We start from the raw sequence: 23,549 nt of genomic DNA, 5'->3' as shown, positions 1-23,549 counted from the left end.
AGACTTGCAACCACGAGCTTTGTTATTTAAAACGGTTGCTGATCTGTAAAATGGCAACTCAGATTTCAACAAAGGATAAATGCCAGCGCAATTTTAGATACATCCTAAAACTAGTTGGTCAAGGTTCACAATACCGGTTACTGTGTACTTATCAATGGGCCACTCCTCATTTGAGTGACAAGAAACCCCAAACATGAGCCGAGATCATCGTCTGTCACCCTCTTTATCCTCTGTTCTGTAGATGTTTCTTTTGACTAACCTCTGATCTCCCGCCATGCAGGTGACAAGGGCCGTAGCGAGCGCAGACGACACGCTAGGACGTCGTCAAGCCACAGATCCAGTCGTAGAGACGAAGAACGTTTGTCTAGACATGGGTCAAAACTGCCGAAGGGAGCTAAAAAGATCACAAAAGAGGACTATTTTCTGTGCCAAAAGCAGTTTCGCGTGTGGCTGGCACAATCCAGGTACGTGGCAGAGTCGGCGATTCTGCGACTGAGACCAAAAATGGATCTCATTTGTGATGATTATTTTGCAACGATAGGAACAAATATGTCGATGACCTGTCGACGGACGAGGCCATGGAGCTGTTCACGGACGAGTTTGCGAAGAAATGGAACCGTGGGAAGCTGTCCAAGATGTTCTACCAAGGCCTCCCCGACGCTGTGGTGGAGCAGACGAAGCGGACGCGTCATCAATGGGGTTTTGTGTCTAAACTGGGAGACAGGGAGAAGTTTGAGTTGGCAACAGCCAAAGATTCGGTGGATGTAGCCACAAAGAAGAAGAACTTGCTGGTGTCTGACGAGAAAGCGAAGGGGGGAAGAGAAGAAGAAGAAGGAGACAGGAGCAGGTCTAGACGTCGAGCTAAAGAGAACGGAGAGGGCGATAGAGAAGGAGACAGAAAACGTCGCAAGCTGGAGCGTAGAAGAGATCGAGAGTACCGAGACGTGGTGATGGATGAACTCGCGCCCAGAGCGACGGGAAGAGAAGCGCAGATCGAGAAGAGACGCCAAGTTGGAGACAAACTGCACGGAGCCGCGAGAGACCGGGAAGATACGCGAGATGGACTTGATCTAAGTGACGCCTTCTTGATGGGCGGAGGTGGAGGTGATGACGATCTGAAGCGCCGCATGGCTCAGAGGGATGTGGCACGACGTCGCAAACAGGAAGAGCAGCAGGACAAACTAGCGGGTCTGAAGGTACGAGGCTTTTTTGGAGAATATTGTAACGTGGGTTGCCGAGTTGATGAGGTTGTGCTTGATCGTGCTGCTAGGCGAAGGAGTCGGCGCGTATGGACAAGTTTTTGGAAGATATGGGCCTTGCTGGACCCAACGCGAATGGTGGCAAGCCCATGACCATTGCGCCTCGTCGATAGACACTCGCTGCATGGATTCTCGAAGGACGTATAAACCAAGGAAAATATCATCTGTGTAGTATTAGATACGCGGTAGTGTGGGTTGTCAGTAGCTTCGCGCTCGCTTCATCCGCCCCAAGCTGTTTGCGTACGACTGCTGGGATTTTCTTTGCAATAATCCACGTGTTGATCAGTGAGCTCTCTAAATCGGTGGCGATGTTCTTGGTGCTTTGAACCTCCTTCGCTGGGATCAGCATCTTCACGAGAGCTTTGTCTCCAAAGAATTCCCGGAAAATTTGCCCCAGTACTTGAGCTGAGGGTTGACTAGAAAATCATCGCCCGCCTTGTCGAGTTGCAGCAATTGAAGACCTTATTTTTCTCCCCATTCAATCAACCCACCTATGGAAACTTCGAGCACCCTCCAAAAGGCTTTAATTCCACCACAAAAGGTTTACATTTCTTAAGCTATAAGCTAGACAGCTTATAAAAAGAGCGGTTTGCATCAGATGACCGCAGGTATTAATCTATGACAGGAGACGTTGGTCCTACTAATAGTACCGATTAGCAATTTCTTCAAACTTCAAGAAAACGATTTTTGTTTCTTCAAAATGATTTCTGGGGCTCACTCCATATTAAGCTTAGCTTCTACTTCAAGTACCACGTAGTTAACATCCAAATATGAACGCGTCGACTCGCACCTCTGTCGCTGAAATCATGCTAGATTTATTGATATGGAGAAAAAGCATTCCGTCTTGCTCTCTCGCATAGAGCTTGACTCTCGTTGTTGACTTGCGCACTTGTCTCGCTAGAACAGCAACTGATTGGTATTCTCCGAGAACTCCGTCACGCGCTCATCTTCGGGCAGCGCGCCCAACGCCAAATAACCGGCGTACTTCATGTGAAGCTTGACGATTATCTCAGCGATTTCAGGCCGGTTGCAAGCCAATGCCTCGCTGAGTCGGGCGTCCTGAGAGTACGCCATGTCCATTTCGTCTACCGTTTGGCCATCCACCCCGATGCCATTGGTTTCCAGGAGATACTGCACATGCGAGTGGCCCTGCTTCTCGGCCATGTCAAACGCCGTCTCGTCCTGCTCGTTCGGCATGTCCGGGTCTGCTCCGGCGGTCAGCAAGAGGTACGTTGCGCGGTAGTTGCCGTCGCGACTCGTGAAGTGCAAAGGCGTGTTGCCGTCTGCGTCGTCTACCTGCGGGTCGGCGCCAGCGTCCAGAAGCTGCTCGACGATGCTCGAGTGGCCAGCCATACAGGCCAGCAGAAGCGCCGTCGTTGTCGTGTTCTTCACTGGAAAGTCACATTTAGCTCGCGCCGACAGCAACGAGGACACGATGTCCACTTGGCCGTGCTTGGCCGCAAGATGCAAAGGCGCGTAACCGTTGAGCGCAGTAACCTCCACGCGTGCGTTATACTTGATGAGGATCTTGGCAGCACGGCAGTGATTGTTCTCGCAGGCGGCGTGCAGTGGCGAGGTGCCGTCCAGTGCCACGTCATTGGCATTCGCACCACGCTCCAACAACAGCGACAGTATGTGGTGGAAGCCGTTTGAAGCAGCAACGTACGCGGCCGACTGGCCCAGCGAGTTTTTGGTGTCCAGGTCGGAACCGGCGTTGAGCGCGTCCATGACCTCGGCCATGTCGCCCTTAGCCACGACCTCGAGAAGACGCTTACGCTGCTTGACTGTCTTGATAACCGCCAGCTTGTGACCGAGGAAGCTCCAGACCTTGGAGCTGCGGTGGCGATAGCCATTGAGTAGTTGGTTGCCAGTCACACTCTTCTTGGTGCTTACCGGGACCAATGCGCCGTCCGTTGGGTACACGTAGCCGCGCGCGGCCTCAAGCTGCTGCTTTACGGGTCCACTGAGCGTCATATCCGTCGCGTGGGGTAACTTCTTGACTGGGGAAGATAGAAATTAGGTGGGAAGACAAGCGCTGGCTTGTTGAAAAGCTGGAATATGCGAGAGTTCGATAGATTCGCTGCTATTAACGGCAATCAATACCTGCTCTGAACGGAGCAAGGTGGTGGTGGGTGGAAGTGGCTCTGCTCGTGACTGCGAAAATGTTCGAGTGAGGCGCTCAGAAGCGTTAGTGGAGTCGTAGCCAGTAGAGTCAATCCCCGAACCCTAGCGCTTTCGCGAGATACAAAACGCAAGGTATTTTTACGTCCAGTTCCATAATGCCGTTAACTCCTGCATTCGCCATGACCAGGTGACGCAGGGGGCTCCTGCCAGGAGACAAGCCGTTTCCTACGATCAAGCTCTCGGCCAGTAACCTTCATGCATGCACGGACCCGTAATAATGAGCTTATATCTGGCGATTAATCCTGGCGCTGAGCCCAAGATGGCTGGAATATCGCGGTGTCCCATGCTGAGGGTCGGAATAACATGCACTTCGATATTTGCGCGTCTCTTCTACGCCGACCGCCCTTCTGTACTACTGTACATGTATGTACCGGTACTTAAGTACCAGTAGTATTACTACCTAGTATAAAGTGCAGACTGTAGTAGTAGTACTATTACTAATTTAGTATTTAGTAGTACTAATACACTGTTGAACAGTCGATTTATCGTGTCGCTTGGTCATTGGCTCAGAGGGGCTGTGGCCTGCCACGCACTGCAGGTTTAATAATTACCTTAGTACCGTATTAATATTAATATAGGAGTGTACTCGTGATCCCAGCGAAAATGACAGCGCAGATCGCAGCAAGAGTTTCCTGACGAAGATGTGCAGCGCCGAGCGGGCACTGGCAGTGCCGACGCTTCCACCTGCTCCACGAGTCTTGACGGTGCGCCACGTTTCATAATTTAAATTTTACCCAAGTCTACAGGTAGCCGGTAAGTACTTTGTTTTTTCGTTTAGCCGGTAAGTTCTTTTTTTTTCCGTTGAGGTCCAACTTCCCATTTTCCGAGTACTCCAGTATCACCTTCTACAAAGCCAAGCCACAAAAGGTTTGCGTATTTTTCTTCTGCACCGTTACGGAATGCAATCCCAAAAGTTAAATGAAATAGCGTCAAGCTGCCGACCTAACCCGTGCACCTTCTATTCAGTACTTCACGCACAGAGCAACACAAAACAAATTATTCGATTAAAACACCGATAATGGTGTAGGACTATCATCCTACGAATTATAAAAATATGTAAATGGACATTTTAATATCAATTCAAAACTTTAATAAGTAAGTGGATGATCAAGCTCCCTTCGTGCAGCATACATGCTAACCATTGGCTATTATATTGCCGTACTTACCTGAGGTGGACTGTTCGAGCGACACGCATGAGATTTATCATATTTCACGGTTTTTGTTGTTGCTGAGTTCTGTATGGTCCAGTTTTGCGTCACTTAGAATTTGCAAGAAACCCTTTTGTTTTGAAGGCTAATAAATCACCAGGATATAATTCATGAAAAATCATACTTCCTGTCCGATCCTCTGAAATAAATGTCAGTGCCAACACACAACCGGTTCTACATTACATTATGCAATCTATGGAGTACCCACGTTACTTCAATCGCCTTGGCTGCCACTGAGCAGCATGCCCAGGCGTTCTTTTATCTATTATTTTGCTGCAAGCAGCCAGAGCTGCAGCAAAACCTTTTCTTACGAAGTCGACTTCCTGTCCTAACGATGATGCAACACTGGGTCCTTACATAGTCCTACTGTCCTGTATGTGGTGCAACTTCAGCCTGACCACAGACTTTATTCTATTCAACATCTGCACGACTAACGATGATTTCAGCAGCACTCGTGTTGACAGATCGGTCTCGTACTACGGGCACGACTCTGTGGTCTTTTGAGCGGAGCACCGATCACGTCTTACCCCGAATCTACCACGAGTTTGGACATACGACTAACAGCTACACCCGAAGTGTAGCGGAGCGTGAAAAAACCCGCCTACCAGAACAAAGCACTGGTAGATCAAGCCTTGCATACCTGTGTCTGCTTAGTAACTGCACGTCTAACAACACATTGATCAATAGGCCAACAAGAGTCTAACAACACACATTCACGAGTTTTGGGCGCGAGAGCTGGCTGCGATTTGCCGACAGTAGCTCTAAATCATAGTTGAGGTCTTGACGGCTCGCACGTTATGAACGGTGTCGACTTGTTTCGCGCCTACGCTCGTGCTGAGCACGAAGCGCCATCGCCATGGAGAGGGCTTTGGCTCTCAATTTCATAATATGATGTTACTTTCTTTATCGCATTACTAACGTATTTCCAGAGGATTGGACTGGAAGCTAGGAGAGGACGCGTAAAATGTCCACAGTACTATGAGGTCAATACACAGAGATAGTATTAATCCACAGATCTGTGAGCCCAGTAAATAACACACTATACTAATCCATAGCTGAATTGACAAATCCACTAGAAGATCAATCAATCCACCAAATGTCAGGTAATCAAACAAACTAAATTTTAGCCAACCAGTGACCGATTACAAACCTCCGGAGATTGGCCGACACGCATCCAATCAAAATCTGCGGTAGGAAACGTCGAGACCAGCCACCGACAACGCCACCTGACTCCCCTTGCTCTCTACGCGCAGCACTCGTAAGCCCATAGTGAGTAGCTAGACGAAATCCTCTACCTACCGTACGGACGCTAAAACTACCTAATTATTGTATTTTGTTTGCTTGATTGCTAACAATGTATCTGACACAGCCGCTTTAACAAATGGGAAAGCCACTCCCGTGGGCTATGCTGTATCGGCAGGTGTCGGAGGTGGAAAGCGAGCGTATTGTGGAAAACATGAAGCACGCGAAGAAACACAAAGTCACTGTCAGCAACACATCGATATGTGCCGTGTGTACGGGATCTATCACCTCACACAATGCGATACGGGTCTTCTCGTGTTCTTCAGCTACGTGTGCGGATGCGTGTGTCGCACCTTTAAGGTGTCGTTGGAAATGCAAGACGCTGTATGCTGCAAAAGCGGCATAGTGAATATTTACGAGTTTGGTTTACACGAAGTGAAAGGAAATGATCCTCCTACTGGCGGGCCTGACGTTGGAACAAAAGAGAACGGCGCGCCAACTAGCTGTTAACGGTCTGAAACCTGCTCGAATTCGAAACGCGCTGGCTGTTGGTGCCTCTGCGGAAAAAATTCCGCATCTCAGCAAGGTGCAAAGTTTTGTTACGTATTGCCGCAAGACTGAATTGAGCAATACGGACGACTTGGATATTCTGGAGGAAGTTACCAGAGCAAAAACCTACACTGGGCTAGAAGAAGAAAGCTCTGCATTTTTGTTTTCGAGCAACATGAATTGTAATGGAGACATCAATATTGGTGAAGGAACCGACACTAGCACATTTTTTGTCGGCTTCACTACGAAGACACTCTTAAAACGACTCGACCGTGATCCGCACAGTTTCATTTTGCATTTTGATGCGACCTACAAGTTGAACCAAGTGGATTATCCTACCTTTGTCTGTGGAATTTCTGACCATTCTCGTTCCTTTCACTTGGTTGCTTTGTTCGTCGTGTCACAACAAGAAGAGCGTCACTACGCGAGTGCGCTTGCATCCCTCTGAGCTATCTACGCTCGATTTTTGCGGAAGCCGATGGTAGTGCACTACATTCTTGGAGACGCCGACGGAGCCCAGTACAATGCGATGGCATCAGTGTTCGAGGATTGTGAAACAGAGATTTTGATGTGCTTTTACCACGTTATCGCAAAAGTTCATGAGCGGACGAGGTATCTACTACCCGGTAAGCGTAGCCTGGTCTTGGCCGATATATTTGATATGCATTACGCAAGAAACGCCTCGGAATTTCATGCTAAAAAGACGTCTGCTGTAACGGGGTTACATGGTGTGGAACACACAGGGGTACGAAGTACCCGGAGAGTTAACAAACTCTCAGTACATAAGTTGGAGAGTTAACAAGGTCTCTCAGTACGTTGGCTGAAAGCCACACGTTATGCATTTGATTAGGTTTAACTATGCTAGATAGTTAAAGAGATACATTTACCCCTAGGCGGCTTGGCCGCAATAATAGTAAATAAAACACTTCTGGTTTTGAAGCATAAAAGTTAAGGTGTTAACTTTGAGCCCTGGTCTTGGGCTGTAAGTGTCCTTTGGATAAGGAACTTAGTATCAGTGACTCTTTGAGTCGAACGTCTTCCTCTGACGCTAAAGCTACGGCAGCCCCGCTGCATCTGCAGTGCGGCGGTGGCTTGCCGACCCAGATGTCGAGCGATTTGGAGAGTATTTTCTGCAGCAGTGGCTGACGGGAAAGTTTGTGAAATTGCAGTGCTTCCGTACGCCTGTTGGTTGGGCAACTACAAATAATCCCGTGGAAACGTTCAATGCCAAGCTGAAGAAAACCTACACTTTACGAGAGCGAATGCTAATGGGGTCTTTGCTTGGTCAACTTCGAGTTTGTTGTCGAATGGAGAGCGTGTCGGGTGCTGCATTCCATGAAACATCTACCGCTATCAGCAGGCTTCGACGGCGCGCGACAGCTTTGCGCCGACAGCAACTGCTCGTTGAGACTCCATCCTTCGACGGCTCCAGCAATTTTGTACTTGTCGTTTCTAAAGCTACACCTCGAATCTACGTGAAGCCGAAGAGGAGGTCGATGGAAGTTGTGGCTGTGGCTGTGCAACTTGGTGCATATGCGGCTAGAATGGAAAGAGATGAACAGCCGGAGGAAGGATGGTCAGTGGATCTAACTACTCGCACTTGCCCGTGTAAATACTTTTTCCACAAAGGCCAGTGTGTACATCTTCTCTTCGCCTTTTATACAAGGTTTGGTACTGACCAACCTGGCAAGAGGAAGTTGTTCAACCGCATCCGGCGCAACAAAAGAAAATCCTTAGAAGATCAGATGGCAGAAGCAGCCGAAGCAGACCAGTCCAAACGTGGACGTCCTTTCCTTAACGGTCCTGCTTTATCGTTGTTGTCGACACACGAAATGAATGTTTGCTTGAATATACCATCACTTCATCGCCTTATTGCCTTCTTCTTGCTATGTTTCTTATTTTACGTATAGTGTCTTTGCGAGTTGAACACACGGACAGCCGATAAGGCTGATGATGACCTCGCGTGGGATTTAATTCCCATTACAATGTAGTAAGCATATATTGTGCTCTTAAGCCGGTTAGTCTTGCACAAGGACGCAGTGAAGTCTGTTGGATCTACCCTCGCGTCTCCTCATGTCGATTTTCCGCCGTTCAGCTGTTGGTTTGATAGCCACAAAGATATCGTTGATGTCTCCGATCTTCACTGTGGTCTTACTGCTGACGTCCACTTTGTTCCAGTATTACCATATTGTTTATCTGCGAATGCAGTCTATAAGATTCAGTTGCTACGTGAAACGAATACGTACGCTAAGCCTCTAGAGATATTACTTTGAAAGTCTGGCATTACAAATCCCTTACTCGACAATACGGATCGCTGACTCTGACAATACGGATCGCTTACTCTGACAATACGGATCGCTGACTCTGACAATACGGATCGCTTTTTTATTTAGCTTAAAATAAACAGAAAAACAAATTAAATTGTGTATTCAGTTATTCACAGTCCTGTGCACTCTCCGCCTCACTCTCCCACTCGCTCTCCTCCGCGCTTTCTGCTTCTCCCACCTCCCCACCCTCCTCTTCCTCGACTTCTTCGTCGCTTGCGTCCTCACTTTTGTCGTCGCTCTCAGCGTCGACCGCATCATCATTATCTACGTAGAAATCATCATCGCTCTCCTCCTCAATGTTATCACTGTGCTCGACCTCGTCATCCACGCCGTCTTCGTGGTACACGTACGCTAGCTCTTCAGTGTAGCTGGACTTCCCCGGTTTCTTCGGATGGCGGCGGTGGTTATGCTGGTACAGCGCGTTTCGCTTCTTGAATTTCCTGTTGCACTTGTGGCAAATCCCCCCACGCGCATCAGCTTCTAGGCGCGCTTTCTTGGACTTGACCTTGTTGGGGTTGTCAGCACAGTAACGGCGGTGGTTGGAGAGATGACGACGCGATGTGCACTGTTGGACGCAATGCTCGCACATGTAGCTTTTGAACACAGCAGCTTCAGTTGCGTCGGCCTTTTGTGGAATTCCACGTACACGTACGTAACAATGCAGCCTCAACCATGTAGCCTTTGAACACAGCAGCTTCAGTTGCGTCGGCCTTTTGTGGAATTCCACGTACACGTACGTAACAATGCAGCCTCAAATTTTCCTCTTCAAATTCAGCCCCTGCATGGACCAAGTCTCCGCGGAACAGCAGGAATGCGCCCGCGTCGAGTGACAACAGTTTGCATTTGTCCATTTCTGCATAAACTTCAAAACAGCCAGGATAGACGTAGAACTGTGTGTCTGATTGAAGAGCAATAATGACAGACGCCTGAACAATACCCTTTTCCAGTTTCGCTTTGCTTGTCTCGAATGAAGGAAAATCTAGGTGGATGCCTTGGCGAAGGCCCCCCGGAAGTGATTTCAATGCGTTCCAAATAGACTTTTTGGTGTACCAATTTTTATCAGATCCTTCCACAATACCCTTCACTCGCTTGTATATTTTGTTTGTAGCCGGACCAAATGTAGCAAAAGGAGCTTGAAGACGGAAATGGTCACGTTCTACTTCATACACTTCACCAAAAATAGGTCTGAAGTCCAGTTGCTCGATTTCCTGTTTAGCTTTCTGCAAAGTGTGAGGCGGTAGTCTTAAGTTTCCGACAAGGTAGCCTTCATTCCAGAATTGCGCCTTTAGAGTGGTATCCATAATGACTGACACCTCGTCACACTTACTGGCCAGGCACACACGTGAAGGAGCACACAGGTCGTGTCAAGTCGTAAATGTGGTTGAGGTACTCGCCAGCAGAGCGGACCAACGGCTGTAGCTTCACGCGTCTAACACAACGCACGTCTGAAAGCAGCAGCCTCTTCACGACGAACAGCAAGTAGGTGCCGACTGCGAGGCTTCTTGGGGGCAATACTGACTCGTTAACAGAGTCTTCAAGGCTTCAGACGACGGAACAGACACCTCGGTGGCGTTTGGGTTGCAAGTGCGGCTTCTGGTGGCGGCTCAGACTCTTCGGGCAGTGGTGGCGGAGCTCGTGCTTGGTGGAAGGCACTGCGTCGTGATTGTTGTGAGCGGGTGGATTTGGACGGGGTTGCAGGATGCTCAAGCGACGAATTGGGGCTTCTTTGGTAGTTCTCGAGTGATAAAACACTGGTTACCAAGCAGTACTTGGTAGTACCCTCGGAGGCTTAATTACCAATGGTACTTAAGCCTCCGAGGGCGTCATCGTTTTACAGGCGATGACGTCAATATAACACTGCACTGGTACATTACAATGTCGTCGATTGTTGTGGACTGTGGATCTGTCGGTGTGGATTATTTTTAAAAAAACTGTGGATTTTTCATATTTCCTCGCTTGGAGGGCAATGTTCAATTCGGTAGAGTAATAAACCTTTTAAGGGAAGGCCAATCCTGTATTGGTAGTGAAAAGAAAAAAAGTGGTTTGAATCTGCAATTAAAGGCCCAATAATTTCATGTTACGCGAGCTAAGCGTCCAGCACCAATAGAAGACTGACGGTCTGTCTTCTTAAATACACAACTTATATCCGTTATTATACGCTTCCATCATCTAGTGCTGACCACTACACCATTTCAGGTTCGTTCTCCCCACCGCAGGAGTTCGAGAACGAGTGATTTACACCCAACAGTACGGCCTTCCCACACCAAAAACGGGTGAGCACCCATAGACTGTGCAAACACAACACGCTGTGGAGGAATCACAAATAGATTTGCATGCCTTTGCACGCTGCCACTTCTGCGCAGACGCGCCACAGGGGTCAAATAAGACCCAATCAGAACACAACTAGAGCTGTCGAAAATAGCCCAATCAGAGCCACACACTACAGCCCAATCAAAGTTCCCACATTTCTTGATTCAAAAATTTGAATTTTTATTTTTGAACTTCGACCCCGCTTGGCAGGATGCCGAAGCGGATCGACTGGAAAGACGTGGCGCTTGGCATCTCCGCCCTCGACGCCGAGGGGGGGGGGGCTGAGCACCTTGAAGACGTACGAGGTGATCAAGTGCAACCAACTGGCGTGTGTGGTGTGCCCAGAGGACGCCACACACAAGATGCGCTACCGCCTACTGAAGTGTGCGTCGGAATCGTGTAAGCGAGCAAGCCTTCAGCCTGGAGGTGGTTTCAGCGCCAACCCTCGTACGCAGGGTCTCTGAGATGATCTGTGATGAGCTTCTGTATGAGGGCTGGCGCGATCCAGGTGATAGTCCGAGCGCTGGACTCGTACGTGTAATTTCATGTCCAGCTAAACGCATTCAAGTTTCCCCCAGCACACGCAGCCAATAAGGTATCGCAGTGAGTGCTAGACGGTCGTAAACTACGCCAGGATGGAGTTCGAGGGGCAGCCGTACGGTGGCTGGATGGTTGACACCACCCGTATGTGGTGTCAATGTAGCTACTGGTTCGGCTTTGGTGTGTGCGTGCACGTCCTCTTCGCGCAGCGAACTATCGAGTACATGGACTGTCGCGGGCAGGAGATATTGTTTACGCGCGGCAAGCAGAAGAACAGTAGGGGGGAGTTAGAGACGCTTTGCTCAACGAAGGTACTTTGACTCTGGCGGAAAGAGAAGTGCTGTAGTCGGAACGTGACCGGGCCCAGAACAGATTAATGCACCCGGACCGGGAAGGAGGCAGCCGAGGACGACCTACCCACTTTCTTAATCACATTGAAACCGTATTATACTACCTAGGAATTCCGCGGTCCATGTACAAGTCGTATCAAGTTTTGATGGCAATTATTCTGGAATATGGACGGCCCGACGGCTTTCTGACTGGAACGTGCAACCCCAAGTGGGACGAGATTCTTGAAGCGATACCCTCCGAGGTCCAGCCAGCTCAAGATCGACCTGATATCGTGGCTCGCGTGTGGCAGGAGAAACTGCAATCGACGCTTGACGATTTAAACCAAGACGGGGTGAGAGCGCGGATTCACGTTGTCGAGCATAAAAAACGAGGGCTTCCCCACGCTCACGTATTGCTTATTTTGTCTGACGAAGCCAAACCCCGAGCGCGCGAGATCGTAGAAAAAATGGTATGCGCTGAGATCCCAGATAAGGGTACAAACCCTCGGCTGCATGAAACGGACATGTCATGCATGCTCTATGGTCCATGGGGCCTGCAAGCCCCTCATGCGCATGATTGAAGGACGGCAAGTGCTCCAAAGGGTACCCGAAGCCATTAGCAGAAGTTACACAAGGCATTGCCAATGGATATCCAGTGTACATGCGGCGTCGTCGACAAGCAGGCGTTTAAAAGTTCAAAGACAGAGAATACGACAATGCTACCGTCAACCAGTGGGTTGTACCGTACAACCCGTACTTATCCCAGAAATACAACTGCTACATTAATGTGGAAGTGTGCACGGATATATCTGCGGTTAAATATCTGTACAAGTACTTGTATAAACGGGGAGGGCAGCAGCGTGCGCGTCGAGAGCCAAACGAGATTCTACGTTTCTTGAGCTCCCGTTACATTTTCCTGTGAAAGCTTGTATGCGCCTGCTCGTTATACGATGTAAGGGAAACCTCATGCGGTGACACAACTAACAGTTCATTTTGAGTCAGGGAAGACAGTTTGCTTCCTCGAGACGGAAAGCCCGGAGGCGGGTTTGGGGTTGTCACACTATGCTGACCAGATTCTTTGAGCTGTGTGCGAGTGAGCTGCCCGAGAATCATATTGCCAGGGCTAAGCTGTATCATGACATCCCCAAAGAGTTCTGTTGGAAGGCACCGGAGAAAGGGCAACCGAAAAGGTGGGCTCGCCGGAAACAGTACCAGGCTGTGGTTGGTCGCATGATTCACGTGTCTCCTCGAGATATTGAGCGGTTCTATCTTCGGCTACTGTTCTGTCAGCGTAGAGACCCAACGCTGTTTGAAGACTTGAGAACGGTTAACGGGATTGTCTGCCCCACATTCCAAATTGCGGCGCGGGAGGCTGGCTACTTGGAGAACAATAATGAGTGGATTATCTGTTTGAAGCGTTTTGTCACCATTATGGTGTATTTAGCTCCAGCAAATGTTGGTGCTCTATGGAATTGGTTCCTCGCTGACCTTTCCCAAGACTTTGCACGGAAACATCACGCTTTGATGCTCCCCTTCACGACGGCGCTGGTAGAATTTGAAACGCTGATGAGCATTCAAGAACTACTTCAAGCGAACGGGTATGCGGTATTTGGTGTTGGAATTCCCACGTGAGCTCTAGCTACAAATGTAGTTAGGAAGTTCCCACAACAATACGTCTGCTAGGATAGCAAACGATCCGGGCGGACCTGAAGTCCCCGGTTCTGCCCTTGCACCGGGACATACTTGACCTTGTAAACTATTTTTCCTTCAAATGCACAGTGGCGTGTTATTCGTCAAAACTAATCAAGTAAGTGACCAACTGCCAGCAACATGCGCGGTTGCTGTAATAACCAGCTTGTATGGCCTCTTTGACTTAACAGGATGTACGACAGTGATGGTGTGATTGTGCAAGCTGTGTACAACTCTGATATTATATGGACGAGCAGCGGCTTAGATAAAGCACTTCTGAATTTACTTTCAACCGCTCAAGTGAGTTCATCCAGCGAGTGCTGTGCTGTTCAACAGGTTAACAGCCGCAAGCTTTACTTTTAGCTTCCTTTACTTCCTCCCCCAACACACGCGAAGAACCATTATGGGTCCACCAGTAAACCAAGGTAGCGAACGTGGTCGTGAGGTGAGCCCTCGACGTGGAGAACACACTGCAACACAGGAGTAGCGTAAACAAGACGATCACGCTCCAGTTGAAGACGATCATAGGCACGGTGGTCACGAGCTCCAACGCGAAGATGACCGTGCACGTAGAGAGCGTGACCGAGGTGATAGTGACATGACTCGACTCGCGGTACGAACGGTGATCAAAACTTTCCAGATCGAGGAGTTCGATGGCTCAGTGGAACCTAAAGCCCTCAATTCTGGTGTAAACGCGTGGCTAATCCGGTATGAAGTCTTACTAGAAATGTAAGAGGACCTGCACAACCTGAACCTACCCGACCGCATGAAAAACGCTTTACTTTTCAGATATCTGGGAGACATAGCCAGCCAATGTATGTTGCCAACATTTTTTTTTCTTTGCTAGCGCTCGTTTGACAGTGTATGCCGCACGATGAGAAATGAATTCGGCAGCAAACTACCTAATTAGCAGGTTGCCCAGATAGTGGCTAACGAGAGAAAGAAACCGTCCGAAACTTACCGCGCGTATTTCTTGCGAATCCGAGCCATGGTAGCCGTAGGAATACCGCACGGCGAGGAAACGACCGACTCGAACAATGCCGCTTCGAGCTCAATCATCTCAAATGCATGGTACAAACATACCGACAACCTTTATCTGATCATTCGTGAGATCTCCGATAGTCCGCTACATGTGCTAGACAGAGTCATATCAAGCCTCTGGTCACTAATGCATCGTGAAGTCCTCATCACAACAACAATCCGCGTCCACAAAATTTGCAACTTAGCAGCCGACCAAATCCGGTCACTCCAAGTCAACACTCGGCAAACGAAAGGTCACTTTTACGAGCGATGGTAGTTTCAGGCGTCGCGACTTCTCTAAGGCTCGTTGGGACACGTGAGGGCAACTTGGGCATACGACCAGCTACCATGGCAAAAATAAGGTCTACTAAAACAAAAAGACATATATCAAGTGGCTTGCACCGCGACATTCAGCAGCGACCCAGCTCTAGCCGAAAGTGCTGAAGACGACCACTTCCAGGTCGTACGACTGAGGTCCGCGAGAGTCTTTGAGGTCCAAAAACAGCCTTTTTGATCGAGGAATCCTCACTGACGCCCCAATTTTCGAGTCCGGGTCTACTTACCACGTTATCTGAGTTTGCCAATAATTGTTCGATCTTCAAGCTTGTGAGCCTCACGCGATTAAAATTTAAATGGCGGTCTGATTTGTGGCAACCAACGGGGAATATGATGGTTGACAGGCAGAGCGTCACGATGCTCAATAACGTTTTAAACACACTCTTATTTTCGTCAAACACCTGATTAATCAATGCATGAAGATCGGATAAGGAGTGCTTGGTGTTCGACAATCGAATCGTGAGAGGCACTGTGCAGCGAGGTGTTTATACCTATAAATTTTCTACGAGTGTCGCCTTCGCTGCATTGCGGCCAAACTCCATCGAAGCCTGGCATCATCGTTTGGGCCATTAAAGCCACCAATCGATTGCTGTGCTAGCGAAGTCCGACGCAGCTAAATGTCTAAACTCGTCCGTGCACTCACACCCTCTTAGACGTGCAAAATTTGCGCTCTAAGTAAACGTCACTAATCCCCAGCTCCACGCCTAGCAACTCGCGCGCCTGCCGCCCAAGCTGAGGTCTGTCGCGAGGACTTAGCCAAACCGTACCAGCGGAGCTATCACGGTAGCCGCTACTATTACGCCTTGAAGTGGAAGGACCACACATCAGTTTATTTTTTGGGGGGAGCTTACTCGCGAGTACAAAAAGGATGATCTCCGAGTACACACACAAAAAGGATGACTTGCGAGTACAATTTGGGAAAAAGGTGGATTGGCGAGTATGGCATCATAAAAGGTGGATCACCGAGTATATTCGCAAGAACCGACAAGTTTGGTCAGTGTCACCGGAGACTATGGGATGACTCGCATACCTAGTGCGTGACTGTAGGCGACAGCAGCTGCGAGCTGTTCCACGTCCATAAGCTCCACTTTTCCGGTTGAGAACTTGACCTTCCACTGATAGCGACCGCCATTTTCGAGCCAACGGTCGACATGTCCAGGCACATGCTCACGTAGCACTTGCCCCCTGTTCTTCACACTAAACTCCTTGGTCACGTGCCAGTGTGTTGGCGCGGCGGGGCTTTCCATGAAAAGCTGCTCCAGGTGCGAGACACCGAAGAACCGCGCGTCGCTTTTGTTGAACCGCGTGCGGGCAAGCGCGCCGCGGGATTTGAACTGACCTCCCGGGCGTCGTCGAACTGGCAGCACACTCAACAACGCGTCGATGCTGATCTTCTCGAGGAGCGCCATCGTCGCGACAATGTGCTCGCACATCCATCCTGACTGGCGTGACTCAGAGCAATCGCACACATAGCACTGACGCACCATTCGGATCTAGAGTAAGAACAGTCAGAACCGTCGCTGCCATGTGGGATTGAGATGAGATCAAGTACGTACATCGTCTGCACTCCATTTTGGAGACACCTCGAACGGGTCATGCTCGCTGTTGAGTACTTGAACGCGGTAGAGTGACTGGTAGAGCAGTTGGGCCTCCGTCATGGGGTTTGTTTTTGACCAGCTTTCCATCGTGAGCACGAGACTCTGTACGTGACAGATACAAAAGTAACACTGACGTGAGACGGAGACATACCGCAAACAGAGCGACACCAACAGAGCGACGGACTCACTTTCGCATGCGCGCCTCCGTCACTTTCACCCCTTTGCTCGGATTCTCCACACACGTCGCATACTCCAGCGCGTTAAAGACGACTGTCGCTAGCCACAGCCAGCCACCAGCAGTCACAGGCAGCCATTGGTTGCGACAGGCATCAACTGGGGTGCACCACATATCCGTAAATAGCGTTTCCTAGTGAGCCATAAATAGTGTTCTCCGTGTAATCGGGAGCTCGCAACTCATCCTTTTCGAGCCATGGACTCGCCAATCCACCCTTTTCCCATTTGTACTCGCAAACCATCCTTTTTGAGCATGTACTCGAAGATCATCCTTTTGGTACTCCGATATAATCCGCACCCTTATTTCCTCCAAGACTGGTCGCTGTTTTCAAGATTACAAGAACCTCGTCAAGTTAAATGAAATAGCGTCAAGCTGCCGACCCAACCCGTGCACGTTCTATTCAGTACTTCACGCACAAAGCAACACAAAACAAATTATTCAATTAAAACACCGATAATGGTGTAGGACTATCATCCTACGAATTATAAAAATATGTGAATGGACATTTTAATATCAATTCAAAACTTTAATAAGTAAGTGGATGATCAAGCTCCCTTCGTGCAGCATACATGCTAACCATTGGCTATTATATTGCCGTACTTACCTGAGGTGGACTGTTCGAGCGACACGCATGAGATTTATCATATTTCACGGTTTTTGTTGTTGCTGAGTTCTGTATGGTCCAGTTTTGCGTCACTTAGAATTTGCAAAAAAACCTTTTGTTTTGAAGGCTAATAAATCACCAGAATATTATTCATGAAAAATCATACTTCCTGTCCGATCCTCTGAAATAAATGTCAGTGCCAACACACAACCGGTTCTACATTATATTATGCAATCTATGTAGTACCCACGTTACTTCAATCGCCTTGGCTGCCACTGAGCAGTATGCCCAGGCGTTCTTTTATCTAGAATTTTGCTGCAAGCAGCCAGAGCTGCAGCAAAACCTTTTCTTACTAGTATAAGAAGTCGACTTCCTGTCCTAATGATGATGCAACACTGGGTCCTTACATAGTCCTACTGTCCTGTATGTGGTGCAACTTCAGCCTGACCACAGACTTTATTCTATTCAACATCTGCACGACTAACGATGATTTCAGCAGCACTCGTGTTGACAGATCGGTCTCGTACTACGGGCACCACTCTGTGGTCTTTTGAGCGGAGCACCGATCACGTCTTACCCCGAATCTACCACGAGTTTGGACATACGACTAACAGCTACACCCGAAGTGTAGCGGAGCGTGCAAAAAAACGCCTACCAGAACAAAGCACTGGTAGATCAAGCCTTGCATACCTGTGTCTGCTAAGTAACTGCACGTCTAACAACACATTGATCAATAGGCCAACAAGAGTCTAACAACACACATTCACGAGTTTTGGGCGCGAGAGCTGGCTGCGATTTGCCGACAGTAGCTCTAAATCATAGTTGAGGTCTTGACGGCTCGCCCGTTATGAACGGTGTCGACTTGTTTCGCGCCTACGCTCGTGCTGAGCACGAAGACGCCATCGCCATGGAGAGGGCTTTGGCTCTCAATTTCATAATATGATGTTACTTTCTTTATCGCATTACTAACGTATTTCCAGAGGATTGGGCTGGAAGCGCTTGGAGGGCAATGTTCAATTCGGTAGAGTAATAAAACTTTTAAGGGAAGGCCAATCCTGTATTGGTAGTGAAAAGAAAAAAAGGGGTTTGAATCTGCAATTAAAGGCCCAATAATTTCATGTTACGCGAGCTAAGCGTCCAGCACCAACAGAAGACTGACGGTCTGTCTTCTTAAATACACAACTTATATCCGTTATTATACGCTTCCATCATATAGTGCTGGGATGGAGCACCACTACACCATTTCAGGTTCGTTCTCCCCACCGCAGGAGTTCGAGAAACGAGTGATTTACACCCAACAGTACGGTCTTCCCACACCAAAAACGGGTGAGCACCCATAGACTGTGCAAACACAACACGCTGTGGAGGAATCACAAATAGATTTGCATGCCTTTGCACGCTGCCACTTCTGCGCAGACGCGCCACAGGGGTCAAATAAGACCCAATCAGAACACAACTAGAGCTGTCGAAAATAGCCCAATCAGAGCCAGACACTACAGCCCAATCAAAGCTCCCACATTTCTTGATTCAAAAATTTGAATTTTTAATTTTGAACTTCACAATCTACTCGACCCCGCTTGGCAGGATGCCGAAGCGGATCGACTGGAAGGACGTGGCGCTTGGCATCTCCGCCCTCGACGCCGAGGGGGGGCTGAGCACCTTGAAGACGTACGAGGTGATCAAGTGCAACCAACTGGCGTGTGTGGTGTGCCCAGAGGACGCCACACACAAGATGCGCTACCGCCTACTGAAGTGTGCGTCGGAATCGTGTAAGCGAGCAAGCCTTCAGCCTGGAGGTGGTTTCAGCGCCAACCCTCGTACGCAGGGTCTCTGAGATGATCTGTGATGAGCTTCTGTATGAGGGCTGGCGCGATCCAGGTGATAGTCCGAGCGCTGGACTCGTACGTGTAATTTCATGTCCAGCTAAACGCATTCAAGCTTACCCCAACACACGCAGCCAAGAGGGTATCGCAGTGAGTGCTAGACGGTCGTAAACTACGCCAGGATGGAGTTCGAGGGGCAGCCGTACGGTGGCTGGATGGTTGACACCACCCGTATGTGGTGTCAATGTAGCTACTGGTTCGGCTTTGGTGTGTGCGTGCACGTCCTCTTCGCGCAGCGAACTATCGAGTACATGGACTGTCGCGGGCAGGAGATATTGTTTACGCGCGGCAAGCAGAAGAACAGTAGGGGGGAGTTAGAGACGCTTTGCTCAACGAAGGTACTTTGACTCTGGCGGAAAGAGAAGTGCTGTAGTCGGAACGTGACCGGGCCCAGAACAGATTAATGCACCCGGACCGGGAAGGAGGCAGCCGAGGACGACCTACCCACTTTCTTAATCACATTGAAACCGTATTATACTACCTAGGAATTCCGCGGTCCATGTACAAGTCGTATCAAGTTTTGATGGCAATTATTCTGGAATATGGACGGCCCGACGGCTTTCTGACTGGAACGTGCAACCCCAAGTGGGACGAGATTCTTGAAGCGATACCCTCCGAGGTCCAGCCAGCTCAAGATCGACCTGATATCGTGGCTCGCGTGTGGCAGGAGAAACTGCAATCGACGCTTGACGATTTAAACCAAGACGGGGTGAGAGCGCGGATTCACGTTGTCGAGCATAAAAAACGAGGGCTTCCCCACGCTCACGTATTGCTTATTTTGTCTGACGAAGCCAAACCCCGAGCGCGCGAGATCGTAGAAAAAATGGTATGCGCTGAGATCCCAGATAAGGGTACAAACCCTCGGCTGCATGAAACGGACATGTCATGCATGCTCTATGGTCCATGGGGCCTGCAAGCCCCTCATGCGCATGATTGAAGGACGGCAAGTGCTCCAAAGGGTACCCGAAGCCATTAGCAGAAGTTACACAAGGCATTGCCAATGGATATCCAGTGTACATGCGGCGTCGTCGACAAGCAGGCGTTTAAAAGTTCAAAGACAGAGAATACGACAATGCTACCGTACAACCCGTACTTATCCCAGAAATACAACTGCTACATTAATGTGGAAGTGTGCACGGATATATCTGCGGTTAAATATCTGTACAAGTACTTGTATAAACGGGGAGGGCAGCAGCGTGCGCGTCGAGAGCCAAACGAGATTCTACGTTTCTTGAGCTCCCGTTACATTTTCCTGTGAAAGCTTGTATGCGCCTGCTCGTTATACGATGTAAGGGAAACCTCATGCGGTGACACAGCTAACAGTTCATTTTGAGTCAGGGAAGACAGTTTGCTTCCTCGAGACGGAAAGCCCGGAGGCGGGTTTGGGGTTGTCACACTATGCTGACCAGATTCTTTGAGCTGTGTGCGAGTGAGCTGCCCGAGAATCATATTGCCAGGGCTAAGCTGTATCATGACATCCCCAAAGAGTTCTGTTGGAAGGCACCGGAGAAAGGGCAACCGAAAAGGTGGGCTCGCCGGAAACAGTACCAGGCTGTGGTTGGTCGCATGATTCACGTGTCTCCTCGAGATATTGAGCGGTTCTATCTTCGGCTACTGTTCTGTCAGCGTAGAGACCCAACGCTGTTTGAAGACTTGAGAACGGTTAACGGGATTGTCTGCCCCACATTCCAAATTGCGGCGCGGGAGGCTGGCTACTTGGAGAACAATAATGAGTGGATTATCTGTTTGAAGCGTTTTGTCACCATTATGGTGTATTTAGCTCCAGCAAATGTTGGTGCTCTATGGAATTGGTTCCTCGCTGACCTTTCCCAAGACTTTGCACGGAAACATCACGCTTTGATGCTCCCCTTCACGACGGCGCTGGTAGAATTTGAAACGCTGATGAGCATTCAAGAACTACTTCAAGCGAACGGGTATGCGGTATTTGGTGTTGGAATTCCCACGTGAGCTCTAGCTACAAATGTAGTTAGGAAGTTCCCACAACAATACGTCTGCTAGGATAGCAAACGATCCGGGCGGACCTGAAGTCCCCGGTTCTGCCCTTGCACCGGGACATACTTGACCTTGTAAACTATTTTTCCTTCAAATGCACAGTGGCGTGTTATTCGTCAAAACTAATCAAGTAAGTGACCAACTGCCAGCAACATGCGCGGTTGCTGTAATAACCAGCTTGTATGGCCTCTTTGACTTAACAGGATGTACGACAGTGATGGTGTGATTGTGCAAGCTGTGTACAACTCTGATATTATATGGACGAGCAGCGGCTTAGATAAAGCACTTCTGAATTTACTTTCAACCGCTCAAGTGAGTTCATCCAGCGAGTGCTGTGCTGTTCAACAGGTTAACAGCCGCAAGCTTTACTTTTAGCTTCCTTTACTTCCTCCCCCAACACACGCGAAGAACCATTATGGGTCCACCAGTAAACCAAGGTAGCGAACGTGGTCGTGAGGTGAGCCCTCGACGTGGAGAACACACTGCAACACAGGAGTAGCGTAAACAAGACGATCACGCTCCAGTTGAAGACGATCATAGGCACGGTGGTCACGAGCTCCAACGCGAAGATGACCGTGCACGTAGAGAGCGTGACCGAGGTGATAGTGACATGACTCGACTCGCGGTACGAACGGTGATCAAAACTTTCCAGATCGAGGAGTTCGATGGCTCAGTGGAACCTAAAGCCCTCAATTCTGGTGTAAACGCGTGGCTAATCCGGTATGAAGTCTTACTAGAAATGTAAGAGGACCTGCACAACCTGAACCTACCCGACCGCATGAAAAACGCTTTACTTTTCAGATATCTGGGAGACATAGCCAGCCAATGTATGTTGCCAACATTTTTTTTTCTTTGCTAGCGCTCGTTTGACAGTGTATGCCGCACGATGAGAAATGAATTCGGCAGCAAACTACCTAATTAGCAGGTTGCCCAGATAGTGGCTAACGAGAGAAAGAAACCGTCCGAAACTTACCGCGCGTATTTCTTGCGAATCCGAGCCATGGTAGCCGTAGGAATACCGCACGGCGAGGAAACGACCGACTCGAACAATGCCGCTTCGAGCTCAATCATCTCAAATGCATGGTACAAACATACCGACAACCTTTATCTGATCATTCGTGAGATCTCCGATAGTCCGCTACATGTGCTAGACAGAGTCATATCAAGCCTCTGGTCACTAATGCATCGTGAAGTCCTCATCACAACAACAATCCGCGTCCACAAAATTTGCAACTTAGCAGCCGACCAAATCCGGTCACTCCAAGTCAACACTCGGCAAACGAAAGGTCACTTTTACGAGCGATGGTAGTTTCAGGCGTCGCGACTTCTCTAAGGCTCGTTGGGACACGTGAGGGCAACTTGGGCATACGACCAGCTACCATGGCAAAAATAAGGTCTACTAAAACAAAAAGAAATATATCAAGTGGCTTGCACCGCGACATTCAGCAGCGACCCAGCTCTAGCCGAAAGTGCTGAAGACGACCACTTCCAGGTCGTACGACTGAGGTCCGCGAGAGTCTTTGAGGTCCAAAAACAGCCTTTTTGATCGAGGAATCCTCACTGACGCCCCAATTTTCGAGTCCGGGTCTACTTACCACGTTATCTGAGTTTGCCAATAATTGTTCGATCTTCAAGCTTGTGAGCCTCACGCGATTAAAATTTAAATGGCGGTCTGATTTGTGGCAACCAACGGGGAATATGATGGTTGACAGGCAGAGCGTCACGATGCTCAATAACGTTTTAAACACACTCTTATTTTCGTCAAACACCTGATTAATCAATGCATGAAGATCGGATAAGGAGTGCTTGGTGTTCGACAATCGAATCGTGAGAGGCACTGTGCAGCGAGGTGTTTATACCTATAAATTTTCTACGAGTGTCGCCTTCGCTGCATTGCGGCCAAACTCCATCGAAGCCTGGCATCATCGTTTGGGCCATTAAAGCCACCAATCGATTGCTGTGCTAGCGAAGTCCGACGCAGCTAAATGTCTAAACTCGTCCGTGCACTCACACCCTCTTAGACGTGCAAAATTTGCGCTCTAAGTAAACGTCACTAATCCCCAGCTCCACGCCTAGCAACTCGCGCGCCTGCCGCCCAAGCTGAGGTCTGTCGCGAGGACTTAGCCAAACCGTACCAGCGGAGCTATCACGGTAGCCGCTACTATTACGCCTTGAAGTGGAAGGACCACACATCAGTTTATTTTTTGGGGGGAGCTTACTCGC

At 49.1% G+C, this 23,549-nt stretch overlaps 2 protein-coding genes across 2 annotated transcripts; one reads left to right on the top strand and one right to left on the bottom strand.

Annotated features, from left to right (window-relative positions):
• Positions 1 to 274: 274 nt before the first annotated feature.
• PITG_15155 (uncharacterized protein) lies at positions 275 to 1,529 on the top strand (the record flags this gene model as incomplete). The annotated part of the gene is made up of 4 exons (XM_002898266.1): positions 275 to 358; positions 436 to 464; positions 542 to 1,196; positions 1,271 to 1,529. The coding sequence occupies 4 exons, from the start codon at positions 275 to 277 to the stop codon at positions 1,370 to 1,372; spliced, it is 870 nt and encodes a 289-aa protein (XP_002898312.1).
• Positions 1,530 to 1,968: 439 nt separating this feature from the next.
• On the bottom strand, positions 1,969 to 3,412 carry PITG_15154 (uncharacterized protein; the record flags this gene model as incomplete). Its single annotated transcript, XM_002898265.1, has 1 exon — positions 1,969 to 3,412. One exon carries the CDS (start codon positions 3,231 to 3,233, stop codon positions 2,157 to 2,159), a length of 1,077 nt encoding a protein of 358 aa, XP_002898311.1.
• Between the last annotated feature and the right edge of the window lie 20,137 nt (positions 3,413 to 23,549).

Source organism: Phytophthora infestans, genomic scaffold (assembly GCF_000142945.1).
Source record: "Phytophthora infestans T30-4 supercont1.38 genomic scaffold, whole genome shotgun sequence".
In the NCBI taxonomy this organism is placed as follows: domain Eukaryota; phylum Oomycota; class Peronosporomycetes; order Peronosporales; family Peronosporaceae; genus Phytophthora; species Phytophthora infestans.
This window is presented reverse-complemented; position numbering and strand designations above follow the sequence as displayed.